The sequence below is a fragment of the Sarcophilus harrisii genome, chromosome 4 (genome assembly GCF_902635505.1).
Source record: "Sarcophilus harrisii chromosome 4, mSarHar1.11, whole genome shotgun sequence".
Classification (NCBI taxonomy): domain Eukaryota; kingdom Metazoa; phylum Chordata; class Mammalia; order Dasyuromorphia; family Dasyuridae; genus Sarcophilus; species Sarcophilus harrisii.
The window spans coordinates 337,690,130-337,716,622 of record NC_045429.1 but is presented as its reverse complement, the minus strand read 5'-3'; the positions used below and the strand labels follow the sequence as shown (position 1 = coordinate 337,716,622).

At 46.1% G+C, this 26,493-nt stretch overlaps 1 protein-coding gene across 1 annotated transcript; it reads left to right on the top strand.

Moving 5' to 3' along the window:
* The first annotated feature begins 147 nt into the window (after nucleotides 1–147).
* Nucleotides 148–25,215, top strand: KCNH4 (potassium voltage-gated channel subfamily H member 4). Its single transcript, XM_012548268.2, has 17 exons — nucleotides 148–676; nucleotides 2,956–3,189; nucleotides 3,798–3,935; nucleotides 4,084–4,214; nucleotides 5,251–5,494; nucleotides 5,876–6,033; nucleotides 12,811–13,018; nucleotides 13,551–13,748; nucleotides 14,342–14,541; nucleotides 15,544–15,793; nucleotides 16,576–16,829; nucleotides 17,470–17,508; nucleotides 17,919–18,274; nucleotides 18,560–18,666; nucleotides 19,137–19,210; nucleotides 22,659–23,447; nucleotides 24,790–25,215. The coding sequence occupies exons 1-16, from the start codon at nucleotides 601–603 to the stop codon at nucleotides 23,139–23,141; spliced, it is 3,150 nt and encodes a 1,049-aa protein (XP_012403722.1). The 5' UTR covers nucleotides 148–600; the 3' UTR covers nucleotides 23,142–23,447; nucleotides 24,790–25,215.
* The last annotated feature ends 1,278 nt before the right edge of the window (nucleotides 25,216–26,493 follow it).

Sequence of the window (26,493 nt, the reverse complement as noted above, 5' to 3'; positions counted from 1 at the left end):
GGGACCGCGTGGGCGAGGCGAGGGGGAAGCCCGAGGGCGGAGGCGCAGAAGCATGCATGGGGCGGGTCCACAGAGCAGAAGTGGGGTCACACCTGGGCCCGGGAGCTCTCTAGAAGGAAGGGGGCAGGTTAGGAGGCGGGGACACTTGGGAGGAGGGACGCTCTCTCAGCGCCATCCTCTCCGCATCCCTCTAGGACTCCCCTGTGGGCGTGCCGTCAGCCAGCTCCCTCTGAGACACGCGTGGGCGGACCCTACCTCAGCGAAGTGGGCTGCCGAGAGGGGAAGGGGGCCGTCTTTGGCAGCCCCTCCCCCTGAGGGGGCCACGTGGCGGGCGCTCGCCAGGCCGCTGGGGGAAAGAACGCAGCCCCAAAAGGGACTGGGGGGCGGGGTGGCCCGGGCTGCGGCGCGGAGAAGAGCTGAGCCCCGAGCCCAGCACAGAGGCGGCGGCGTCGTAGGAGGAGGAGGAGAAGAGAGGAGAAGGGAGGGAGGCCCGCGCATGGGGCGCCCCGGCCCGGCCGGCAGCGCGCCCCACCCTGCCCGGCCGTGCTAATCCTCCCCCGTAGCCTCTTCCTCCACCTGGGATCTCTCCACCCCAGGGCCATGCCTGTCATGAAGGGGTTGCTGGCCCCCCAGAACACCTTCCTGGACACGATCGCCACGCGCTTCGACGGCACTCGTGAGTAGGAGAGCGGCTCTGCGGGGCTCGGGCACAGGGGCGAGGGGCCGGGGGGCCGAGAGTTACCGGGACGGAGACTGCGACCCGTCCCAGCCCTGTCAGCCTGGGCGCCGCGAAAACACAAGCGGAGGTGGGGCTGCGGACCCCAAGGACACAGGAGAGGAGTCGCAGCCTGGGACCCGGGGAAAGAGGGGCGGGGGGCGGACGGGTCAGAGCGGGGCGCCAGCTCGGCCCGGGGTTAGGGGCACGAAGAGGCGCGACAAAACCAGGGACCCTCTTACGGGGGCAAGCAGCGAGGAGAGCCGGAAACATCTGGGATCGCAACGGACTGGGTGCAGAGGGTCAGGGGTTGTAGCGGCGCGGTAGTGCAAGGTGCGGACGGGGAGAGCTCTTTGTGCAAGGGAGGCGGGAAGCGGCTTTTCGAGGCCGGGCTCGTCCTCTCCCCCAAATCTCGGTTTCCTAACTCCAGCCCCCAAGGACTGAGCTATGGGGATGGGAGTGCGTGTGTGTGTGTGTGTGTGAATTTATGGTGGAGGAGAACTGGGGAAGGGGGAACATTAAAGAGAAGGGGAGCCGAAGCCTCATCTGTGCATGAGGACCCTAGTTTTTCCCTTCTTCCTCTCCCCGCCTCCACCCTCACTCCACCAAAGAAATAAAATCCCGATTTTATTAGGACCTAGATCAGGGCAAAGGGAAGCTGGGACCAAGGTCATGGGCACTCTACACAACAGATCAGAACCAGAGATTCTCTTGTCTTACTTACTAAAGAGGGGGTAGCTGCCCTCTGAAGTGGAGGAGAGAGTTCTTTTCTCCCTGCCCGCCTCATCGAACCCGCCCTCATCCCACCTAGCTCTAGTTCCCAGTTCAGGACCGTGGACAGCCGCCCCAGAGCCCCTCCTACGTTTCCCCTTTTTCTTACAAAGACGCTCAGCTGGCCCCTTCAGGAGGCTGGGCCAGAAGAGAGAGGGAGGGGAAGGAAAGTGGTACCCGAGGGCGGATGCGGAGCTACTCGGGCCCTACCCCTCCCTACATTCCCCTCCTCCCGCCTCCCGCGTTTCCATAGCGCCTATCACCATGGCAACCAGCCCTGAGATGGAGCGAGGAGGCAGAGCATGGGGCCCTACTCCTTTCCCTTCACCCCCAGTACCCCTTTCAACTACCATCCTCTTCCCTTTGTCCCCTCATTAGGACTCTGAGAAGAGGCAAAGGGAGCTTGAATGGGAATTTATAGCCTCTTGCCTCTTCTTGGATTCTCATCCTGAATCTGAGCTCAATTGGCTCTTTTCTCTCCCATCCTAAGATTGTCTGTGGTTCCCCCTCTCTTCCCAGCCCTCTGCCCCCCCCAATTCTGTTGTTATGGGAATTGGAGAAAGAGGTGAGAGAGGCTCTAGAGGGGGCTCAGACTTTGAGCATCAGGGACAGATTACTGCTTATCATCACTGCCGTAACCCTCCAAATCTCTCTAATATAGTGGAAGTGTGCTGAAGCCAAAAGATTTTGGTCCATGTCTGTCTCTTCCCCTCAACAAACGTATGAGCTTGGGCAAGTCACACCTCTTTCTGGGTTTCAATTTTCCTCGTCAGTAAAATGAAATGGGCTAGTTATACAAGTTCTCCAGGGCTTTAACCTTCTAAAATTCTAAAAGGTGATTGAGGTGGATTCAAGTTTTTTCCCCATATTTTAGACTAACTTTGTGATATTGAGTAAACTATTCAAGTAGTCTGGATCTCATCTATAAAATCGAAGAAATTATTTTTTTACCTGCCTAGAGACAAGTGATGGAAACAGATTTCCTCCTTCGTTCCTCCAGTTTCCCAACTTGAAATAGTATCTGGATCTCTATCTGTCAGACCAGTCTTTGGTTTCTTTATTTTAGAGTCCCTATATGAAGTGTAGGGTTAAAAACTTGGATATCCATCACAAAGCCCTTCCTGAGACAGAACTGGAGAGATTGTGCTGCAGCAGGCAGAGCTTGGAATTTAGAGTCATTCGACCTAGGTTTGAATCTCTGTTCTACTTACTTCCTGTGTGTTCTTATGCAAGTTACTTCACCTTTCTGGGTGTCATTTTCTTTCTCTACAAAAGAGTTGGAGAGAGTGGCTAGATTAAATAACTGCTGGATTTCCCTCCCAGCTCCAAATCTTGGGATGTGTGATACCATGTCTGAAACTCCAGATCTATCTTGTTTATCTTAGATCTAAGATATGCTTCTCTAAAAGCTTTCCTTTTCCAATGAAGCCCTACCTTTACTCCCAACTTGAGCCTTTTTCTCCCCACAGACAGTAACTTCCTGCTGGCCAATGCTCAGGGTCCAAGGGGTTATCCCATCGTATACTGTTCTGACGGCTTCTGCGACCTCACAGGCTTCTGCCGAACTGAGGTGATGCAGAAAACCTGTAGCTGTCGCTTCCTCTATGGCCCCGAGACCAGTGAACCTGCCCTGCAGCGGCTACATAAAGCTCTGGAGGGTAGGCAGGAGCACCGAACTGAGCTCTGCTTCTACCGAAAGGATGGTGAGAATGTTCTGACCCCCAATAGACCTAAGGTTGCCTAGTGGCTAAAGGGCCTGTCAGATTCAGAAGAACCTGGCTTTAAATCCTTATTCAGTCACTTATTAGTAAAGTACTTAATGTTTCTCTGCCTCTATTTTCTCATCTGTAAAATGGGGATGATAATTATATCTAGAGCCTCATATTGTGAGCCTCAAAAAAGGTCATGAGCAAAAAGTACTTTGGCAGCTTTCAATTGAGATCAACTATTAGTCAAAACACATTTTTAAAGTCAACTCAATGAGTATTAAGCATTTTCTAGCTGCCAACCATGTACTAAGTGCTGGAGATAAAAATAAAGTAAAAAGAAAGATAAGAATGTAATATTCTAATTTTATTTATGTTTCTAATCCACAAAATAAGATGCTTTTATTCTAATTTTTATCATATTTATTATATTACAATAATATTTATTGCTTTTATTATATTCTCCAGCCTCTGACCATTCAAGAATAAGTTCCTGTTTTACCTTCTTTACCTACCAATGGAAAGGATTATTTGGGAGAGGAGGATGTCTTGGGACTGATAAAGCAACTTTACCTATAATGCCCATCTTTCCCTTTTCTCCCCAGGCTCAGCTTTTTGGTGTCTACTGGATATGATGCCAATCAAGAATGAGATGGGGGACGTGGTGCTATTCCTTTTTTCCTTCAAAGATATCACCCAGAACCAGGGAAGGGGACTGGGTCCTTCTGGAGGGAATAACCATGGTAACTGCTGCAATTGGGGGGAGAGGCAAGGAGAATGATGGGGGTAGGAAGGCCTGTTGAAGGAAGGAAGGCCCGAGATGAGAAGGATGACACTCTACCTGTTGCCCCAAGTTCATAGACTATGTTTTCTCCCAACTCACTCCCCCAGCAGAGAAGACTAGAAGCAGGAAAGGAGGCAATTCAAGGCTTCGAACAGCCAGGAGGCAGGGTCACACTGTTCTACACAGACTTACCACCCAGTTTGGCCGCCGTGGTCAGGGCAGTGTAAAAGCCAACAATGTGAGTCATCTCCCAGTTGCCCTAGCCTCTCCCAGTCTTTGATTCCCAGATCCCTTTGTCTTTCTGTCTTCCAATTGTACCTTCTCCTTGGCTTTAAAGCCTGCTATCTGCAATGTACCCTACTCCATCTATTTTCCAAATTTCTCTATTCCTTTTCCTTTGTCTCCCATTCTTCCCAAATATCTTGTCTTTCTATTCCCAAAGCCCTATATCTCCCCATCTCCCTTCCTTGTGCTATCTCTAGTTCCTGCTCCTGGGTGTGGGAGGGTAGGAGAGATGTGACATCATCCTATTTTTTGTTATGTCAAAAGGGCAAGATAAGATTATTTGCATTATCTACTGCTTGACAGTATAATTTAATATCAGTGTGATGAAATTATTGGGTGGAGATCTTTCTGATCTCTTGGGATTAGGGAGAAAAATAAATGTTAGTCTGAGAATTACGAATCCCCTACAATGGAACTCCTCCCTTCCCCTTCTCCAATATTCCCAGGCAAGAGACTATATTAACTAATATTCTGTGTTGGTCACTAGAACTATGAAGAGGATATGAATTACTATTCCTAGAGATACCAAAGCTTGAGAAGGGAGAAGCTAATGATCTCAGGACTAGACTTTCAAGTCATGGACTCTTTCAGGAGAGCATCCCCACTTACACCTCACACACTGGGAATCAGGGAACCTATCCTATATGCCAACCCAAACACTAGACCAGAGTGAGCAAAGCTTCCAGGGTGCTCTCAGAAATATGAATAGTTCACTTCAAAAGGGATTAATTTGAGAGTGGGAGAGAGAGATCAAACCAGACAAAGGAGCAGAGCTACAGAGCTATGGAAGAGGGACTCCAACTAGGATCCCACTGACTCAGAGACCTCTTTCTCTTCGTTCTGGACAACCCCTAGCCTCTGCCTCCTTCTTCCCAGATTTCCCAGCCCCAAAACCCCTACCTCATGATCCCCCTTGCCCCTTTCCCTCCAATGTTCCCCCAGCCCTTTTCCCCCCAGTGTCCCCCCAGCCCCGATTCCTTTTCCCCCAGAACGTGTTTGAACCGAAGCCGTCAGTGCCTGAATACAAGGTAGCCTCTGTGGGGGGGTCCCGCTGCCTCCTCCTTCACTACAGTGTCCCCAAGGCCCTCTGGGATGGCCTCATCCTCCTAGCCACCTTCTACGTGGCCATCACTGTCCCCTACAACGTCTGCTTCTCAGGAGCCGATGACAGTCCCATCACCACCCGGCAAACCCTCGTCAGTGACATCGTTGTGGAGATGCTCTTCATCCTCGGTCAGAGCCCATTGCAGAGTTTGGGACCCCATCTTCCCATATGAGGATTCCAACCCTCCTTTAAGCCCTCAGACTTATCTTTCTTCCATCCCTCTCCTGGGTTTCCAGAATACAGTTTGGCTCAGGACCCAGCCTCTTCCCAGGGTCTCTGGGATCCCAGCATGGAGTTTCTCATCTCACTGAGAGAACAGTCTGGCTATAGCCCATCTTCACCATCCACAAACTTCCCAACCCCAAAGCCCCAGTCACAACCCCTAATGAGGCTCTAGTTCCTTATCTACTTAGCTAAAGTTCCCAAGACAGATTGGGGTGGGCAACCTTCCTGTCCTCCTAACCAAAAGAGCTCACTGACATCTGTATTCTCTCCCTTTCTTTTGCCAGATATTATCCTGAACTTCCGCACCACCTATGTGTCCCAAACGGGCCAAGTGGTCTCTGCTCCCCGCTCCATTGGCCTTCATTATCTGGCCACTTGGTTCTTCATTGACCTCATTGCCGCTCTGCCCTTTGACCTGCTATATGCCTTCAACATTACTGTTGTAAGTGACCTCCTATGGGATTCAGACTGGAAATTCAGTCTCAAATCAGGATCCAGTACCCTTCCACTCCCTATCTCATATAAACACCAAATAGGATCTTCAACTACAGGCTTCATACCAATTTCTTTTGCTAAAGGCTCGAAGGATGCCAAATTCAGACCAAAACTTCCTCTCAAGGAGAGTGTAGGGTAGTTCAAACCCAGAGATAATCCTCAGTTCTCCTCCTAGGTCTTCCTTCTCAGTTCATTAACATCTACTTAATGAGCATCTTCTAGGTAGCCTGAACCTTGCTAGACATTATAGGAGATAGAAAATGAATAAGAGTCCTTGTCATCGAGACGCTTATAATCTACCTGGGGGTATGACATAGCATGTAAGAGATAACAAACAGCAGCAGTATATAAGTCTCCTAGCATATGGGCGTTCTGAAGGAGAAATTCTCTTTAAGATGATCAGAAAAGCCAGTGTGGTGGAGGAGATAGATCGCCAGAGCAGGATTTATTTATCCTGAATTTACACTAACTAGAAGAATAATCTAGAGCAAATTGTTTCACAACTGTCTGCCTCATTTTCTGCAATATTAGGGGATTGGACTGTGAGAGGCAGGGAAGTGGAGTGGAGTGGAAAGAACACTGCATTTGGATTCAACCAAGAAGCATTTATGAAGTGCTTGTTATGGTTGAGGCATTGTGCTATGAGCTAGGGATACAAAGAAAGGCAAAAACAGTATCTGCCCCTCAAGGATCTCACATTGTAATAGGGAAGACAACATGCAAAGAACCATAGACACATAAAATGTATACTCTATATAATAAATGAAAGATCATCTCAGGGACGAGGTACCAGAAGGTAGGGGACTAGATCAGGAGGCCAGAAGAAGATAAGGTTTGAGCTGAGCCGTAAAAAAAGCCAAGCAAACTAGAAAGTAAAGGGGAGGAGAGCCAGAAGTCCAGGTAAGGAGGAGAGCCAATGAAAAGGATGGAGTCAGGAGAGAGCAGAAGGTTATCTGATTAAATTGCCTCCAAGGCCGTTTTTCTCTGACATTTTCCTCTAAGAATCACCTCTTCCTTCTACTCCCAGGGATAGACAGTTCTGGAATCTAGACCTCAAGGTCCTTCCCTTTGGCAAAGAAATAAGGTCACCCCAGTTGGCTAGAGCAGAGAGTGGTGGAGGAGGAGAAGGAGGATGGGGTCCCTTGGGCCCCCCTCTATCTTAAGGGAGTACGGTTGGAAGGTTGATTTTCTCTGCCTGCTGCACTTCCAGCTAGCTATAGCAGGAAGCCGCCTACACATACCCTGATTTAACCAGCCGCCAACAGGCTGTGGGCTTCATCTCCCAGCTCCGCACACACATGTGCATGCTCCCACACACGTATGTGTGCACTGAACCCTGCGCGAACTCTCCTGCATGGATGTACGGGAGCATGTTTTGGCTCACACCTGGAGACTTTCAACTGTCTGAATGCATCAGTGGCAAATGGGACAGAGCTAAAAGGGTTAATTAATCTGCCCTGGGATGATGATGGTGCTGCAGGATCCCTCCTCCTCTTCCTTCCAGGTTATCTGATCCCCCAAGTTGTGTGTTTGTAACCAGAAGGTTATACCAGCATCCTTGTCTGCTCCTCTCCTCCCTTCCCCTGTATCTCACTTGAGGGTTTGGAAGGGACAGACATGGGTCTTTAACCAGGCAACTTCCTCCCTCTCTTCTAAATCTGGTCCTGAAATACTGGAAGTAATTATCTTGCCTAAAAGGAGAATGGAGGAGAGAGTCCCCAAACCAGCCTGTCTGTGCACATTCCCACATAGCTGTACAAGCTTCTGCATTCTGCAGTTGCCCCAGTGCATGTTGTATGTACCCAGTCCTAGGTGGCTCTGAGTCCCTCCAAGGATGTTCTTTATTTTCATTCTCATGCAAGTGACTTCAGTAATACAGTCACAGGGACTCAAATCCTAATTGTCATTTACAAGTTATGGGCCAGTTTTTTGGCTGCTCTAAAGCTCAGTTTTCTCATCTGTAAAATAAGTGGGTTATTTACTAAGTTACTTATTGGTCCCTTGCTGTTCTAAATCTATGATCCGATATGTTTGTGAAGCATTTCTGGTAGTCTGGTTTCAGGCAAGGTCTTCTTCAGAGGTTATCTCATCTGTACCTTGCCTCTGGGTAGAATAGGTTCTTCCCATAGGTCATAAAGAGGGAAGGCTCTCTTTTGTTTTTATCCCTCTCTCTCCCCATTCTCTTTCTTTCTCTTTTTTTTTTTTTTTTTTTTTTTTTCCTGCTGTGGATTACCACAAAGTCCTTCTTAAGATTCATCTACTAAGAGTATCCCAGCACTGACAGAGACATTAGAGGTCATATACGAGAGGGCTAAGTGTCTTGTTTTATAGAGGAGACTAGAGTAATTTGTCTAAAGTCACATAGATGATAAATGGTGGAGCTGAGTTTTGAATTCACATTCTCTGATGAAATCCAGTAGTTTTCCCAACTCTACTGCTTCTTGTATGAACCATGTAGCCAGGGAAAAATTCCTTAATCACTCTGAGCCTTATTTTCCTCATCTATAAAATGGTAAATTGCCCACCCTGAAAGGTCATTGTGAGGAAGGTGTTTTGTGAACCTTACAGCATTACAAAGTGTAAGTAGTTATTATTGGGCAGCTGGGTGACTCAATGGATGGAGTGTTGGACTTGCAGTCAGGAAGACCTGAGTTCAAATGCTGTCTTAGACACTTGCTTCAGTTTCCTTATTTGTCAAATGAGCTGGAGAAGGAAATGGCAAACAAGTCCAATATCTTTGCTAAGAAAACCCCAAATGGGGCTGTGAAGAGTTGGACCCAGCTAAAATAATTGAACAATGACAAAAGTTATTATACATTATATAGTTATATACCATATATAGTTATTTTATATTACATGGTTATATACCACAACCTCCTATCTTTTTATTTCTCCCTATTCCTCACTTCTCCTGAACTTATTCTTCATCCTCAGTGTGACCTTTGGTCACTATAGCCTTCAGTGCTCTTCTAGGTCACCTGGACTAATTTTCTTCCTTTCCTAATAGTTAATAGTCAGCCAGTTAATCTTTACACTGTCCTCAAGTTATGAATACTTTGCCCCTTGTCCTCTTGCCACTTATGACTTGCTAAACTCCCAGTATTGGGTGACCCTCACTGTTGACCTCTTCTGCTCCTGCTGAGGCCAGAACAAATTTATCTTGCTTTATCTCAATGCCACAAGGTAATCCTTTACTCCTCTCTAATTCTAACCTAGAGCATTCCACATAGCAGCTTTTCCGAGCCTTCTCTTCTCAAGCATCCCACACCACTCACTCCCTGTTCTCTCTTGGCAGAGAACCTTACTTGATTGGAAAATAGCGATCATCTTCTCCTCTACTCATCAGTTAGCAAGTATTTATTAAGTAGTATGTGCCAGATACTAGGCAAAATATTGCAGATATAAAGAAAGGCTAAAATAGCCCCACTCTATGGGAGCTTACATCCTAGTAAGGAGGGGAACATGTAAACAACTAGATACATAAAGAGATAGAATATATGGAATGTAATCTCTGAGAGGTAGGTGAGAAGCAGCAAGTGGGCGACTGTAGCTGGATTATAATGCATGCAGAAGAGAAGAATAGAATTTAGGAGGGTTCAGGATAATGAAAAGCTTTAAAGGCTGCTACAGCCTTTTTATATTTGCCCCAGGAGGCAATAGGGAGCCCCTGGAGTTTATTGAGTGGAAGGGACAGGGCAGGGATTTAGAAAAATCCCATAGACTTTTAGACTGGGAGGGGAGCAGCGAGGAGGCACAGTGGCTAGAGTGCTGAGCCTGGAATTAGGAAGACCCAAATTCACATCTTTTTTTTAAACATTTTAATTAATTAATTACTTTACATATAATTGAAAGTGATGGTATTTATAACTGTGCAGTAATGTGTTATAAAACAAATAATCTTGAAAGCAGCAAAAGTATATTGTTAATGGGGCAGCTAGGTGGCACAGTGGATAAAGTACCACCCCTGAAGTCAGGAGGACCTGAATTCAAATCTGGCCTCAGACACTTAACACTTCCTAGCTGTGTGACCCTTGGCAACCCCCCAAAAAAGTACTTTATTAATGTATATAAAAACTGTACAGCATTTATGGGATGAGTTTTTATGAGTTTTAGCACTGTAGTGTTTTCAAGTTATGTGTTCTGAGTTCAAATCTAACCTCAGATATTAGTCGTGTGACCCTGGACAAGTCACTTTACCCCTTTTACCTCAGTTTCCTCATCTGTAAAATGTGCTGAAGGAAAAAAATGGCAAATCTTTGCCAAGAAATCCCCCAAAGGGATCACAAAGAATTGTATATGACTGGAAAATGACTAAGCAATGATAACAATTATAGTGGGGATAGACTTGAATCAGAAAGATGAGTCAGAAGGAATGAGAACCTGAGCTAAAGTAGTGGCTAGGTGAGGAGATAGTGGGAACAAGTAGAGAAATGTTGTAAAGGCAAACATGACTAAAATACATTTGGTAGGGAAGGAATGAAGGAGGGAGGGAAGGAGGAAGGAATGAAGTAAGGAGAAGAGAGAATAAAGGAAGGAAGGGGGAGGAAGAAGGAAAGAAGTAGAGAAGGAAGGAAAAAGAGAGGAAGGAAGATGAAGGAAGGAAGGAGAGAAAGAAAGGAGCAAAGAAGGGAAGGAAGGAGAAGAAAAGGGAGAAAAAGAAGAAAAAAAGCATTTAAGTGTCTCCCATATGCCAAGCACTTGTAAATATTATAAATATTATCTCCCTTGATCTTTACAACAATCCTGAAGGTGATATTAGACTATCAGGATGATAGCATAAGTGACATTATTATACCTATTTTATGGTTGAGGAAAATGAGACAGAGTTATATATAAGTGACTTGCCTACAATCCCACAATTAGTGTATGAGGATAGATTTGAACTCAGGTTTTCGTGACTCTGGGCCTGGTACTTTACTCCATTACCTAGTTGTTTCTGTCTCTGCTATGTTGGGTGAGTGGGTGTGAAAAGACAAGATAAAAATGGAGGTTGTGGGCCTGGGTGATTAGGAGGAGGATGGTATAGTTGGCAGTAAGAAGTAAGTTCAAAAGAGGGAAGGATTTAAGGGGAAAGCTAAGAAGTTGAGTCTTACACTTGTTGAGTTTGAGGTATCTATAAGTTATCCAGTTCTGAAAGATGGTTGGTGATGCTGTATTTGTAGCATGAGAAGAGTGACTAGGGCTAGCTTTATAGATCTGGGGATCGCGTACATGGAGATGATAGTTGAATTCATGAGAGGTAATAAGCTCTCCATATGAGAGAGTGTGGAGAGAAAAGCATCCTGGACGGAGCACTGGGGGACACCCATATTTGTCAACATGACATGACTGATGAACCAGTAAAGTAGCCTGAAGTGGATAGAGTCCTAAGGTCTCCCACAGTTAGCAGGTCAAGACATGGATGATGATGCATTAAAAGAGATTAAAAAGATTGAGAAACAGCTAAATAGACAGAAAAAGGCTTACAAGAGAATGGCATTAGTAACTTTGGAGAGGACAGTTTCAATTCAATGATGATTTTAAAATCCAAATTGTAACAGGTGGAGAAAAGAATTTATTATTATCTTTGGTTCTGACATCACCTTGATTTCTTAATATGTCCTATATGTCCTTATACCCAACTACTGCTATACACAACAATGATTCTTTGTGTGTGTGTGTGTGTGTGTGTGTGTGTGTGTATACATACATACTTGTCTAACATCACATAGCTAGTAAGTGTCTCATTTGAACTTAGGTTCTTCTGACTCCAGGACCAATTGCTCTATCCACTGAGCTACTGGTTGCCCCAGAATAATAATCTCTTAATCTTTTTTTTTTTTATCCTCATCTTTTTGTCTTTCTTGATAGCATTTGACACTGTTGACCATCCTCTCCTCCTGTACACTTTCTATTCTCTGGTTTCCATGATATTGTTCTTTCTCGGTTCTTTCCCACTTAATTGGCCATTCTTTTTCAATCTTCCTTGTTGCATCAACAGCTATGTCTTGAGCTCCTGACTATGGATGTACCCCAAAACTTTATCTTGCCCTTCTATTCTCTTCACACATTTCCTAAATGATCTCAACAGCCCCCATAGGTTCAGTAATCATCTTAGTGTAGATAACTACCATATCTGTATATGTAATCCTATAGATAAGAAAACTCTGGAGTTCCAGTCCTGTATCAGCAACTGCCCATTGGCCATTTTCAACTGATTGTCCCATAAACATCTCAAACTCAATACGAACAAAATAGAGCTCACTTTATTTCTTCCCAAATAACCTTCTGTTTTTCTTCCCTGTTTCTTTCTAGATACCATTATCTTTCCAGTAACCTACCCTCAGATTCATTCTTAATTTTTCACTTTTCGTCATATCCCACATTCAATGAGTAGTCAAATCTTGTCTGTTTTACTTCTATATCTATCTCTTTCTAATTCTCTCTCACACAATGCAAAGAACACTGGCACTGAAGTTATAGCACTAGAGTTCAATGCCTACCTCTGAAATCACTATTTGTGTGATCTTGGGGAGCTGATTTTCTTCCTTGGTCCCTTCCTGGATTGCATAATCAGCTTATTATTATTTTATCTTTTCTGCTTTCCAAGTAATAAGCCAGAGCCAATGCTAGATAGGATAAGGGGGGGCTGGCAAGGTTTTTCCTGGGCCCCTGGGGGCCCTCAGGGAGGTTGTGTTGTTGAAACTTGGGATTTCACCAACCCTTTCTGCCTTTTGTCCCCCAGACATCACTTGTGCATCTGTTGAAGACAGTCCGTCTCCTGCGGCTCCTGCGGCTGCTGCAAAAGCTGGATCGGTACTCCCAATACAGTGCCATGGTGCTCACTCTGCTCATGTCTGTGTTTGCTCTGCTGGCGCACTGGATGGCCTGCATCTGGTATGTCATTGGTCGGAAGGAGATGGAGGCCAATGACCCACTGGTCTGGGACATTGGTGAGTACCGGATTCCTGACTCCTTTTCGCCCCCAAGACCCTTACTAAACCTCTATCTTGAGAACTCCCTTGGAAACTTTTAGTCCCTAATCAACTTTAATATTTAATCTCTAGCCAGCTTCCTATGGGACCCTCTCAGCAAACCCTCTCAGGACCCTTGGATCGATTCTTCCAGTAATCCAACCCTACAGGATCTTTTTACTAGCCATCTCGGCTTCAGGAGCCCTCCCAAACCCTCACTTTCTCCCCAATCTCTCCCCAAGGTAGTGGCTGAGACCTTGGGAAAAGAACACCCACATCCTGACCATAACCCCCTAATTTCTGATGTTCCTCAGTCTTGGACAGAAAGTAGAGATCATTTAGTCACAGATGAGGAAACTGAAGTTAAGTGAGTTGTCCAAGATCTGCAGGTTTAGGAATAAATTCTGAACTAAATTGTCCTTTTCCTCCCCCGTTACCGCCCTTGCAGTGTCGTTGTGGGGCGGAATCACAAGCTCTGGACACTCTTCTGTTCTCCTGTTTCCCAATGTAGGCTGGTTACATGAACTGGGCAAAAGGCTGGAGTCTCCCTATGTGAATGGGTCGGCCATGGGGGGCCCCTCCCGGCGAAGTGCCTACATCGCTGCCCTCTACTTTACGCTCAGCAGCCTAACTAGCGTGGGCTTTGGTAACGTCTGCGCCAACACCGACGCAGAGAAGATTTTCTCCATCTGCACCATGCTTATCGGGGGTGAGACGCTCTCCGCCTTCACTGCTGGTCTCTGCTGTCCCTCGCCTGCCCACCTCACAATCTAAGGATCACTGATTTCCCATTCTCTCTCACAGTCCCTATACTGTACCTTGTGGCTCTCCAGTCCCCAGGCCCTAGCTTAATTTCCCTCATGGGGAGGTCAGGGGGAATGGTCCCACCTGTTATATATATATATATATATATATATATATATCAATGGGATTTGCAGAATGCCTAAGCAGAAAGCACAGTCTCTTGGGAGAAAGGTGGGGGCATCTTTAACGTCAAGGGGATTATTATTATTATTATTATTTTTTTTTTTGCTGAGGCAGTTGGGGTTAAGTGACTTGCCCAGGGTCATACAGCCAGGCTGTGTTATATCTGAGATCAAAGTTGAACTCAGGTCTTCCTGACTTCAGGGCTGGTGCTCTATCCCCTGAGCCCCCTCGCTGCCCCCAGGGGAGTCTTTCTGGCCAGGATCTACCCCTTCCCTTCCTTTGGTCCAGGTGGCCCACTGTGGCCACCCCCCTCCTCAGCAACCTGGTCTTGTCCCTACCTGACGGCAGGACCATCGTTCTTTCCTCTCCCACCAGCACTAATGCACGCTGTGGTGTTCGGAAATGTGACGGCCATCATCCAGCGCATGTATTCCAGGCGCTCGCTCTACCACACCCGCATGAAAGACTTGAAGGATTTCATCCGCGTGCACCGCCTGCCCCGACCCCTCAAACAGCGCATGCTGGAGTACTTCCAGACCACGTGGGCTGTCAACAGTGGCATTGACGCTAACGAGGTCAGCACAGCAGTGGCACGAGCCCTTGGCGGGCGGGGGCCGGGCAGAGGGTCAGAGAGGGCTCCCTTGGGCAAGGTCCGGAGCAGAGAGGCAGGGGCGGGTGGCAGCTGGTCTGGGACTGCCTGAAGGTGGTTGGACCCAGACTCGGCCTGAGCGCTGGTGTGATAGGACTTTTAGGGGAACTAATAACATCGTAGACTGCACTGGGAGCCCCAGAGGCAAGAAGCACCCAGAAAGTTTTGCTCCGTTCAGTCCTGTGTGCCGTAATTAGGAAGAACCCTGATCAGATGAAGAGAATTGAGGGAAGGTGACCAAAAGGATGAGGAGCCTTGAATTCAGATCAATGGAGATCTCTTAACGTGTTTGAGGCAGCTTAACCTGAAGAAGAGGTTTAGGTGGCAGGTGATGGTTGCCCTCAAGTATTTAAAGGGAGTATCACATGAGAGAAAGATTAGACTGGTCCTGTTTGGCTCCAGAGGGCAGGACTAGTTTTTTTTTTTTTTTAATATAGCTTTTTTTTATATAAATTTTTTATAAAATTTTTTTTAAAATAAAGCTTTTTATTTTCAAAACACATGCATAGCTATTTTTCAACATTTATTCTTGCAAAACCTTGACACATTTAATCTTGAATCAGGGGGATAAAAACTTCTTAATATTTAGATCTATCTCAAAGTAGAATACACTGATTTAGGAGATAATGGGTCTCTCTACAAATAGTATGGAGGGTCACTTATTGGGGATGTTGTCACGTGTTGTCTAGGATGGACATAAGTAGCCTCTGAGGTCCATCCCAACCCTTCTGTGATTCTGAGTAAGCACTGAGTCCAGGTGATCAGAGGGGCGCACCATCATCACTAAATGGGGGAACATCCCCTTGCTGTTAGAGCTGAGACACAGAAAAGGCATCGGGTTGGGAAATAAGAGCTCCATTGTTACAGATCTCACAGCATGTTAGGAATGAGTGCAGCTGCATCGGGGTAACCCAAGCTCTTTATGCAGTTGCTAAAGGACTTCCCAGATGAGCTGCGGGCTGACATTGCCATGCACCTGAACCGAGAGATTCTGCAGCTGCCACTCTTTGGAGCAGCAAGTCGAGGCTGCTTGAGAGCCCTCTCATTGCACATCAAGACCTCGTTCTGTGCTCCTGGAGAGTATCTGCTCCGAAGAGGGGATGCACTTCAGGCATATTACTATGTCTGTTCTGGATCACTTGAAGTCCTACAGGACAATATGGTGCTGGCTATTCTAGGTGAGACCCTCAGGGTTCGCTTCAGGGACTACTCAAACTTCTAGGAGAGTCCAGGGTTGGCATTTGGAATTCTCGATGACTGTCCTCCTATTGACCATTCTCTTAATCCCACTGAACATCCCTCCAGTGATTCTCCTGTTAACTCTTCTTTAACTGGCCACCAGTTCTACTGACCATTTCCACTCCTGCTAAACATTCCATCGATTGATCATTTTAGGCACTGACCATCTCTGATCATTACTGGTCATTCTGATCACTGGCTATATTCTACCTCCAAATACTGACCATCTTCCTCTCTCATCTCTCATTCCACCCATTGATCATTTTCTACCTTTACTGATCATTTCATCCATTAAATATCCTCTTCCTCCCAATAATCATTCTAAACACTGGTCATTCCAGCCACTGACCTTTCCCCAGAACCACTGATAATTCCAATCACTGGCCATCCTCCATCCCCAGTGATCATTCTATTTCCTGACTCTCCTCTACTTTTACTACTCAGTCTACACAGTGGTGATTATTTCAGTGACTGGACATGCCCCCCACTAATCACTCCAGCCACTGAATCTCTTCACAACCTCATTAATCACTTCATCCACTGACCACCTGTAACTCCAACCAAATACTGACCATCAGTAAACATCCCTCGATGATCACTACCCTGATCCCTTTGACCATTCCTCTCTCTGATTACTAGTGTCTCCTTGTACCTTCGATTCCATGCTCTAGCCTCCCTCATTGATCAGACACTGACCATCCAATGTCCATGTCACTCACAGGGAAGGGGGACCTGATTGGGGCAGATGTCTCAGAACCAGGACTGGACCCTGGGTTGGGATCAGGATCAGGCTCTTCGGGTTGTGTCCTGAAGACGGATGCTGATGTAAAGGCACTGACCTACTGTGGCTTGCAACAGCTAAGCGGTCAAGGGCTAGCTGATGTTCTGCGGCTCTATCCTGAATATGGGGCTGCTTTCCGAGCTGGCTTGGCTCGAGACCTCACCTTCAACCTGCACCGGGGCTCAGACCCCCATGTACGTATATCATCTACTACATTAGGTCTTTCTGTCTCACCCCCTGAAACTTATGCTTATACTACCCCTCAGCAGGGATTCCCTTGCCAGACTCCTTCAAGACACTCTCTTGCATATATTCACATGATATTCACATGTAGCCATTGTCCCAGCTTCATTGTCCTTGTTGCTCATCTGACTGACCTTCTCTTATGTATACATCCATTTATTCATTTATCACATTTAACTGTGTTTCTCGTATGCTAGACACTTTACCAGGATTGAGACTTTGTGCTAGGCAATCCTTGATTTCAGTCCCTATACCTGTGTCTGGAACTTTTGTATTCTTGTATTTGTATTTTGGTTTTCCCTACCTTTTTCTGGTTTTATCTTTTCCCCTCCAATTCTTTATCTTCCTTTCTCTCTCCATCTGTCTCTCTGGCTATGACTTCAGAGTTGGGGAAGGGATGCACCTGAACCTCTGTCATCAGAATTGCCCCCCTTTCCCTCCCCATACATGCCCCTTGCTCTCCACCTGACTCTGAAGAACACTAGTTTGAGGGTGGAGGAAGAGCTGGGAGATGGCCTTGGAGACACCAAGGTGACATCTCTCAGATACTAACTCTCATTTCCCCTCCTCCTCTCTAATCCCCCTCTCTAGGGTCTCAGTCGCTTTTGTCGCTCTCCACATCATTCTCAGGTAACCTGTGCCCCTGGGGAGGGGCTGGACTGGGAAAACCCCAGGGGTACAGGGCAGGAAAGAACAAGTCTCTTAAGGGCAGGGTCTATTTCATTTAAAAAAAAATCTGTATTCCTAGAACCTAGCAATACACACATATATATATATATATATATGTATACATATGTGCATATATATAAAAACATATATACATATATGCATGTATATATGAGCAAATAATCTGGTAACAAAGATAAAGGTTGGGAAATTGTATCTTTCCTCAGTCCTGCAGCCTCTTAGGACAAAATTATTTGAAAAGAGAGAAGCTTCTTCAAGCTATAAAAGTTTTAGAGAAGAAGGCTCCCTTACTCAGAGAAGGGGCAATCTTCTCTGTGGCCCCTGAGGCCATAAATGGCCCACTCTTCCTTTAGCCCCAGTCAGACAGCTTCGGTTCCTCCTCAGACAAGACCCTGACATCATCTATCGTGGAGGCCGAAGGAGGCCCAGAGCCTGCGGGAGCCCCTCGACCCCGCCGGCCACTCCTGCTGCCTAGCCTCAGTCCTGCTCGGCCCAGAGGCTCCCTTGCCAGCCTTCTGGGTGATGAGTTGCCTCCATTCTCTGCCCTCACTTCTTCCCCTTCCCTATCTCCCACCCCTTCCCCTGCCCTGGCTGGCCGGGGCCAAAGCCCCTCCCTTCATACCCCCCTGAAGGGTCCCGCTGCCTGGAAGGCCCCTCAGCTGCTCATCCCCCCACTGGGCACCTATGGACCCCCGGACCTCAGCCCCCGGTGAGATGCCAGCCATCCCTAATCCTCACTCCTCTTCCTAACTTCCTAAAGCTCTTTCTATTGTGTCACTCACTCCAAATCCTGACTTTTATTGCTGAGCTACTGCCCACTTTGCAACATCTCCCAGCCCAGTCCATCTTTGCCTATTGTCCCACCTTACCCACCTCCCAGTGTGTCCTCACTGACCTGACTTTGTCCCCCTTCTGTCCCTTCACTGCATTCTCTGCTTTCTCCACTTGTAACGATTGCCTTTCCCATCCCCATCCTCCTCCCCGGCTTCCCCAGGGTAGTGGATGGCATCGAGGACTCTAGCAGCACTGGGGAATCTCAGAGTTTCCAGTTTAGCCGGGGACCCAAGCTGCCTCGTCCTCGAAGACAGTCACCTCCCTCAGGTACCAGTCCAGCTTGGACTTAATTCAAATCCCACCTTCTAAAGGAAGTTCTCCCCACCCTTTTCATTTCACCCTCCATCCCCTATTGCTGGAGCATCCCTTCTAGATCACTTTCTGTTTTCAGTGAGTATATCCTGCATGTACATAATTTGCAGGTTATCTCCCCCATTAGAATGTAAGTTCCTTGTAGGTAAGGGCCATGTTTTTACTTTTTATCTTGTAGCACTTTTGAATATATAAAAACTTGTTGATTGATTGTTGAAGATCTAAGGCTATCAATAAATCAATAAATTTCATACTCCTTTGGGTTGTCCCCACCTCCTCCCATCTCTCTGCTCTCCAGAGTCTCTCAATGATTCCCTGTGTAAAAAAGAGAGAAAACTTCCTTTCATCCAATCTTTGCAGTCTACAGGCTAACCAGATTCGCCCACACTGACCATTTATCTTTTCTTCCCTATTTCTGACTTTAGGGTCTGGGCACAACAAGGAACTGGCTGCTGAAACAGAGGAGATAAAAGTGAAAGTCTGTAGATTGAACAGAGAGGTGAGATAATCTTAACAACTGGCATGGAGATATATATATATGTGTGTGTGTGTGTGTGTGTGCCCTAAATTTTATAAAATGCTTTAAAGACACTTTCACATTTGATCATTACCACAACCCTGTTAGACAGATACTATGGAATTTATGCTGAGGGAACTGAGGCTCGGAGAGATTGAACAATTTGCCCATGATAGTGAAGCTCCCTTTCTCTCCTGATTTTGAATCCAGTGTTCCCTTTGATGTTTCCCTTGTCCAATTAATGGGAGAAAACCCCTTTAAAGAGACATTCCCTCTCATCTCCAAATTGGATGGATTTGCTGACCTAGAAAGAGAAACTCAATTCTGGGGTATGGAGTTAGTGGCCCACATGCAACTTGGACCTCCTCCCTGTCTCCCACTTATCTTTCTAGAACTTCCTCTAGCCTTTTCACTATTTGAATCCAGGAAAGTAGAAACAAGAGGAGGCATAGTAGGGAGGGGACTAGGAAGACAGGAAGGAGGGAGGTCACTAAGTTCCATGCTGATCAGAGCCCCAGATATCCTGGGTCTTGGTTTAATCTTCCAGGTGAGGGTGGGGGAAAACCCTCCACTAGGCAGGTCTCAGACTTGGATTAGAGGGTATGGCATATCCATTTGTCTCTGAATTGTTGCCAGGGAGCCATAGGTTTCTCACCCTAGGGATTTTGTCACCCTCTCTGCTCTGGTAAACAGCCACTATCCCACAGGGGCTGGGGGTGGGGAGAGAGATGGGCAGAGCTCTTGTTAGTGGGACAGAAAAAAGTCCTGGAAGAACATGTACTCATCTGTGCCCTTTGCCTGGAATAAGCCCTTCCATCTTTCAAGCCCTGAGACAGGTACCAGGAATTTGCAAACAAACTCAGTCTTTTGCAGTACATGGTAGCTTTACCTCCATTGGCCTTGTACAGACCCTTTCACATTTTTTATTATGGCATCACAAGTTTGAAACAAGTTTGTAAACTGAATCAGTCAATCAACAAATATTTGTTAAGTGTCTAGAAGGTGCTAGGTGCTGTGCTAAATACCAGGAATACAAAGAATGGCAAAAGACAGTCTCTGGCTTCTCACACTCTAAAGAGGGAGACAACATGCAACAAGAACATACACATAAGATCTATTCAGAATAAACTGTGTGAAAATTCCCTCAGAGGGAAGGCATCAGTATTAAGGGGGATCGGAAAAGACTTCTTATAGAAGGGAGATTTTAGTTGGGAATTGAAGGAAGCCAGGAAGCAGAGAAGAGGGAGATTATTCTAGGTGTGGGGTGGGCAGCCAATAAAAATACGGGGAATCTAGAGATGGAGAGTCTTTGCTGAGGAATAGCAAGGAACCCAGTGTCACTGGATTTCAAGGTATATGGAATAAGGTGTGAGAAGACCAAACAGGTGTGTGTGCATATGGGGGGACAGATTATAAAGAGGTTTGAACACAAAATATAGGACTTTGTACTTGATCTTGCAAGTGTTGGAAAGATACTTCTTGTTGTTGAGTTGTTTTACTCATGTCTGAGTCTTTGTAACTTCATTTGGGGTTTTCTTGGCAAAGATACTAGACAGGCTTCTTCTCCACACTTTTTATTTTTATTTTTTAACAAATGAGGAAATTACAGGGTTAAATGACTTACCCATGGAGTGCATGTCTGAGGTTGGATTTGAGCTCAAGTACAGGGTCGGTGCTCTATTCACTGTGCCAGATAACTATCCTAGAGAGATACTGGACTACATTAAATGCAAGGGAAGAATAACATGATCAGCTCTTCAGATGACCTTGGGGATCATCCAGTCCAACCTCTTCGTTTTACATTTGGGTATACTAAGGTTCAGATAGTTTATGACTTGCCCAAATCTCACAAGTGGTAAATAGAGCTAGGAATAGTAAGCACTTTAAGATTTGTGAAGTGCTGTTATCTTATTTGACTTTCCCAACAACCCTGTAATATTATTCTCTTTATTTTACAGATGAAGAAACTGAGGTTGAGAGAATTTAAATGATTTACTCAGGGTTGCACAGCTAGTGTGAGACAGAATTCTAAGTCAGGACTTTCTGACTCCAAGCCCTGTTATTTCTAAACTGGAGACTTATCTCATTCTTGCCATTGTATTATATTACTTCTCGTTCTATTTACAAGCCTCTATTACCTCTAGGCCCCTAAGAACTCCACAATGCATGCTCAAGCTGGTTTCTGACTCCTTTCTCATCAATCATAGCCACCTTTCATCCTCTTAATATCACTCAGGTGTGCTATTTCTGGTGCTATCCTGTCATCCACAGCTAGAAGAACTAGCATTTCCTTAGGAGTTATTTATTCTTTAAAGTTCTGTGCTTTCAATGGTGTGTGTTTGATAAAGATTATTGATAAATATTACAACTATTGATAAAGATTACAACAATTCCATGTTTTAATAGATAGGTCTTCATAAATTGCTGTGACTAGGAAAACAAATGAACACCTGTAGTCAACTTTTCATTTTTCTATGCTGTTTCTCAGACTTCAGCCACACCATACATCACTGGACATATGCTCAAACCCTTTCCGTCTTGGGAAGTTTTTGTGATCTGGAAGTACATATATTTAAAAAAAGGCTTTATTAAATTGATTGTTGCATGAATTTTCTCATCAATATGTCCTGGCTTTATTGGCATTAGTTAATTAACAAGAAAATTTGTACACCTTTGATTTTCACAGTATCTACAATTCCTAGGATATCCCTCCCCTTCCCAGATTGCTCCTAAGGCTTTTTATTAGCAAACAATAACAAAGGTGGGCCATTTTTTTTTTTTTTTTTAGCAAAACAGATAACATATTGAAAATGTTTGGCCTTATATGTGGTGGGTTCCAAACCCTCTGCAAAGTCTGTGGAAGGGGTACAGAATGTTTTCTAGGAACCATGCTTGGTCATGTTAATTTTGCCATATCCAATTTTGCTTGTTATTGTTATTCTTTCTCTTTGCATTGTTGCAGTGTCTTTTCATACTTCTCTGAACTCATTATATTCATAGTTTCTTTCAGAATAAGAATATTCCATTAACTTAATGTATCACAATATCCATGGGAATCTACATTGTTTCCAATTCTCTACTACTTAAACAAAACAAAAACAAAAAAACAAAAAACTTGCTACTATAAATATTTTGTTGGAAGAAGGGTCTTCTTTTTTTTTTTTTTTTTTTTTTTTTTTTTGGTCATTGGCCTTCTTAGGGGTATAGACTTGTTGTAAGGGTCTCTGGGTCAAAAACTGGGAATTTTAGTCAATTTCTTTGTATGATTCCAAATTAGCATAGCCTTGTAAAATTTAAGATGACTTTGTGCTCAATTAATTGGCATTAATTAATTGATTAGAAACCTTTAATTTTCATAGAATCTATATTTCCTAGGGTAGAACATAAGAGGATTTTAGTGGAAATCTACAGTAATAACTATTTTTTGCAGATCACCCACCTCAACCAGGAAGTATCTCAGCTCAGCAGGGAACTTCGCCACATGATGCATTTGCTTCAAGCCTGGCTGGCAACCCGGGCTCCCTCCACAGACTTTCCTGCTCCCCCCGGGCCTTCTCCTCCTCCATGTCCACCGCCAAGACCTTTTTGTGTTTCTCCGTTGTTGACTGAGCCATGCCCTGGGACTCGGGATACCACATATGCTGAGGTCCACTGTCCCCAAAGTTCTCCCCCAGCTGGTCTGAGGGAATCAGAATTGGGGGCCTCTCCCCAGGGATCCAGGCCTGCCACACCAACCCTGTGCCCCTTGCAACTGCGCCCTCCTAGCCCTGCTTCTCGGTCTGCCGTGCTGGCACCATCATCTATCCTGGAAGTTCCACCTCCACCTACTGGCTCTGTTTTCCCCAATGGCTCAGCTCCACTCCAGAGCACCAACCAATATCACTTCCACTCCAGTTCAGACACTTTCCACTGACCATGGTTTTGGGGCCCAGGCCTATCCAGTGGGGGCTTGGGCCACCTCCTGGGGGGGGTACCTTGCCTGCTCACTACAGGGTCAAAAGCCACTGGCTGGACTGGTCATAGGGTCCTCTGGACTTCAGAGGTGTGACAAATGGTGGTGAACCCTGACCCCACTCCCTCTTTCATCCTTTCCCTCCTGCCCCTGTACTCCTGGTGGAGCCATCTGAGCCAACTGTGCCCAGTGGGCATGAGATAAGGAGTTGCACCTGCGTCAGACTGGGCAGAGGAAGTGCCCTTCTCCCAGGTGACCTGAAAGCAGGTAGGGAGGAGTGATGGAAGGGAGGGGGTGTCAGGAAATGGTGAGTGAACAGGACTAGGTTACATGGGGAAGACTCCAGGGGCAGAAGTGAAAGGTCCTGGAGGTTTCCCTGCTGGGGAAGGGAAGTTTGAGGAAAGAAGCGAACACTAAGATTTGGGCTGGGAGTCTCACAGCTGAACTCATCTAATGGACAGACAATGAGGACCTAAGTGGTTTCTGTCTCTTCCTGAAGCTGTACCAGGTATGAGAAAACTTAGATTGTGGGTAGATTACTGCCCGGAGGGATAGGAATGGCTGAAACAGGGAGGGAAGGAGATTTTTCTCTTTAGATCACTTGGTGAGGATGAGGAACACTACCCTCTGCCCTCACCCAATGGCAATTTTTATCAGGGAATCTGAAGTCTTCAATTATAATGTGAGATATTCAAGCATACGAATTCTTTAGATATCATATAGCCTAGGCTAGGAAGATTTATGGGAGTAAAGATTTTTTAAATTAATTAATTTTAAAATTTTAACTTTTTTTTTTTTTTTTTTTTTTGGTGAGGCTGTGAGGGTTAAATGACTTGCCCAGCTAATTAGCCTTAAGCATCTGAGGTCATATTTGAATTCAGGTCCTTGTGACTTCAGGGGTAAAGATGTTTACCCCTGCACCATCTAACTGCTCCCAAGAACTATGGAGTAAGAGCTAAGGAGGGGCTTTTGAGGTCTCCAATTCCAATCCCCTCATTCTACATTTGAAAAAATCAAGGGTTGGAGAAGTTAAGAGTGACTTGCCCAATCTCTTAGGTGTTTGGAGCAGGATTCCAAATTTGGTCTTCCTGATTTTTAAATCTGGTCTTCAATCAAATCACTTTACCCATTTAGAAATCAAGACAGAGATTCTCTAGAGACAATAATTCTGTGCCCATCTGAGGGGTGAGAAAGGGAGTGAGGCAGAGTGGGAGGCTATATACTCTTGCTTCCATTTGCTTCCTACTTTTTAAGAGTTACAAAGTACTTTTCTCAAAGCTCTCTGGGAATAAAGTAATATTACTTCCCCTCTTTTGAGAATGAAGAAAATTTAGAGACAAGGGGGTAACTATCTGTGGTCATAGAGTTATAAGATGTCAGAGTCAGGATTCAAATCCAGGTCACTGGACTACCAAATCCAGCCTAGAAACCCCTCAGTGATATCAATATAGCCCCAGATTCTATTTCCCAAAACTGACCCAGTCCTAAAATAGTCTTTGAGGGTGAGTTGGGGAGGAGGGAGGCAAAAAGGATAGTCAATTAATACTTTTCCCCATATCTCTAAGTACATCTTTAGCTTTTGTTGCATGTGTGTGTTTTATGTTTTTAGATTCCAGCTCAAGGTGACCAGTCTGGCTGTGGACGATATTCCCAAGAACCACCATTTCCAAGCTCTCCAGCCCAGTTCCCCTGATTGTAATTCAGCCCATCTACCTCCCTTCCTGTATTGTCTCACACTCAGGGTCCCCTCTCCACATAAACCATTCCTGCTCCCCTGAGCATTGGGCCATGTCCTCCCTTCTCCTCTAGAGAACCTTCTTTTTCCTCTCTCTGGCTCTCATAGGGGAAATAAAATTCTCTTTATTTTTGTAGCTGTTGGGCCTGGCTGTTTCTTGGGATGTATCGGGAAGCTCCTAAAGCTCTGAGGTGGCAAGCCAAGCAGAGGACTGCAAGGCCCTCCCAGCACTGTACCCTGGGGCCCCTGTTGCCATCTCTAGGAGGAGCAAAGGCGCCAACCTGCCTGGCACAACACGACACGACACCGGTGGCCCCAGGGAGGAGGGGTGGGGAATCCTTAACAAGTGCACCCGGGACTCATTATCAGATCTAACTTACCTTCCCCTACAAAGCGCTCGGGAGAGACAAAGCCCTCTTTCCCCCAGTCCAATAGACAAGGGAAGAGTAGGAAGGGGGCTCTGTCAGATGCAATCACTCCTCTTCCCCTTGTAAAATCCACACCCCGTTCTCATTGTCCCCAGTGTTGAAATGCAGCTGTGTCTGAGACGGAATATGTCATCTGCCTAAGATCTTCTGTGTCTCCCTTTCTTCCCGACTCCCACCCACTACTAGATATTTATAACTTATACCCCTCCCCACCCTCAACCTCCACATTCCTGTGTCTCTACCTTCCTCTGCATCTTGGGGGGTGGAGGGGGGGTGTGTGTGGCTCGGGTGCCTCAGTGACCAGATGGTGTTAGAGATGGGGAGGAGTTGCAGAGTTGTGAGATGCTCTCGGCGCAACTAGGAGCCCCGCTAGGAGGGCAGTCTCCTTGGGAACACGTTCCTGAGGTTATCTGGGGTCCCGGAACAAATCCAGGTTATAATTTCCATTGGGTGGCAGGAGACAGAGGTTGGCTTTCCTGACCTGGTTTCTTGGGATATATATTCTAGTTACCTTTCTTGCATCTATCTCCTCCCAGCCATCTGCAACCCTTTTAAAGGCGTTCCCCCCAACTTCCCTCCGCTCACAATGAAGCTTTCCCCTTCTCCCGTCCAGAAGCCTTTCTCCTGGGTCCGGAGTGCACTGAGGCTGGAGAACCCTTTGCCCCGACATTTAGGAGTCCTGATTTCTAACTCTGCCTCTGCCAGTAACTCTCGGTGCCGCGAGCAAGCCTCCTGGCCTCAGTTTCTCCAGCTGTAAAACACAAAGGCATGGATCTGCTTGGCGTCTAAGGTTCCTTCCAGCTCAGACTGCGGAGGAGACCGCCGCGTCCATTCGCTGAGTGGGATAATGACGCGGGGGTCTGGGATTTCTTATGCAGAATTAAATTGAATGGCAACGAGGGGATGAGATGGCCCGGGGAGAAAATGTACTGGGAGGGCCAGTCTCTTTTGATTATTTGTGGTAACACTTTTTATAGCCCATGAATTACAATGTATCCCTTCCAGCCCCAGCCCCTGTCCCGCCTTCCCTCGCTAAGGTCCCCAAGTCTTTGAAGTGTCTCGGGATCCTCAGGCCCCGCCTAGTCTGCAGCCCGCTCCACCCCAATTCCGGAGCTCAAGTTGCCTCTCTCTGCCCAATTTCACGAACTAC

Coding starts and splice junctions, on each gene's coding strand:
- KCNH4 (XM_012548268.2), top strand. CDS start 601: ATGCCTGTCATGAAGGGGTTGCTGGCCCCCCAGAACACCTTCCTGGAC. Junction 6,034..12,810: donor ATGCCTTCAACATTACTGTT/GTAAGTGACCTC, acceptor TTTGTCCCCCAG/ACATCACTTGTGCATCTGTT. Junction 16,830..17,469: donor ACCGGGGCTCAGACCCCCAT/GTACGTATATCA, acceptor CCCCCTCTCTAG/GGTCTCAGTCGCTTTTGTCG.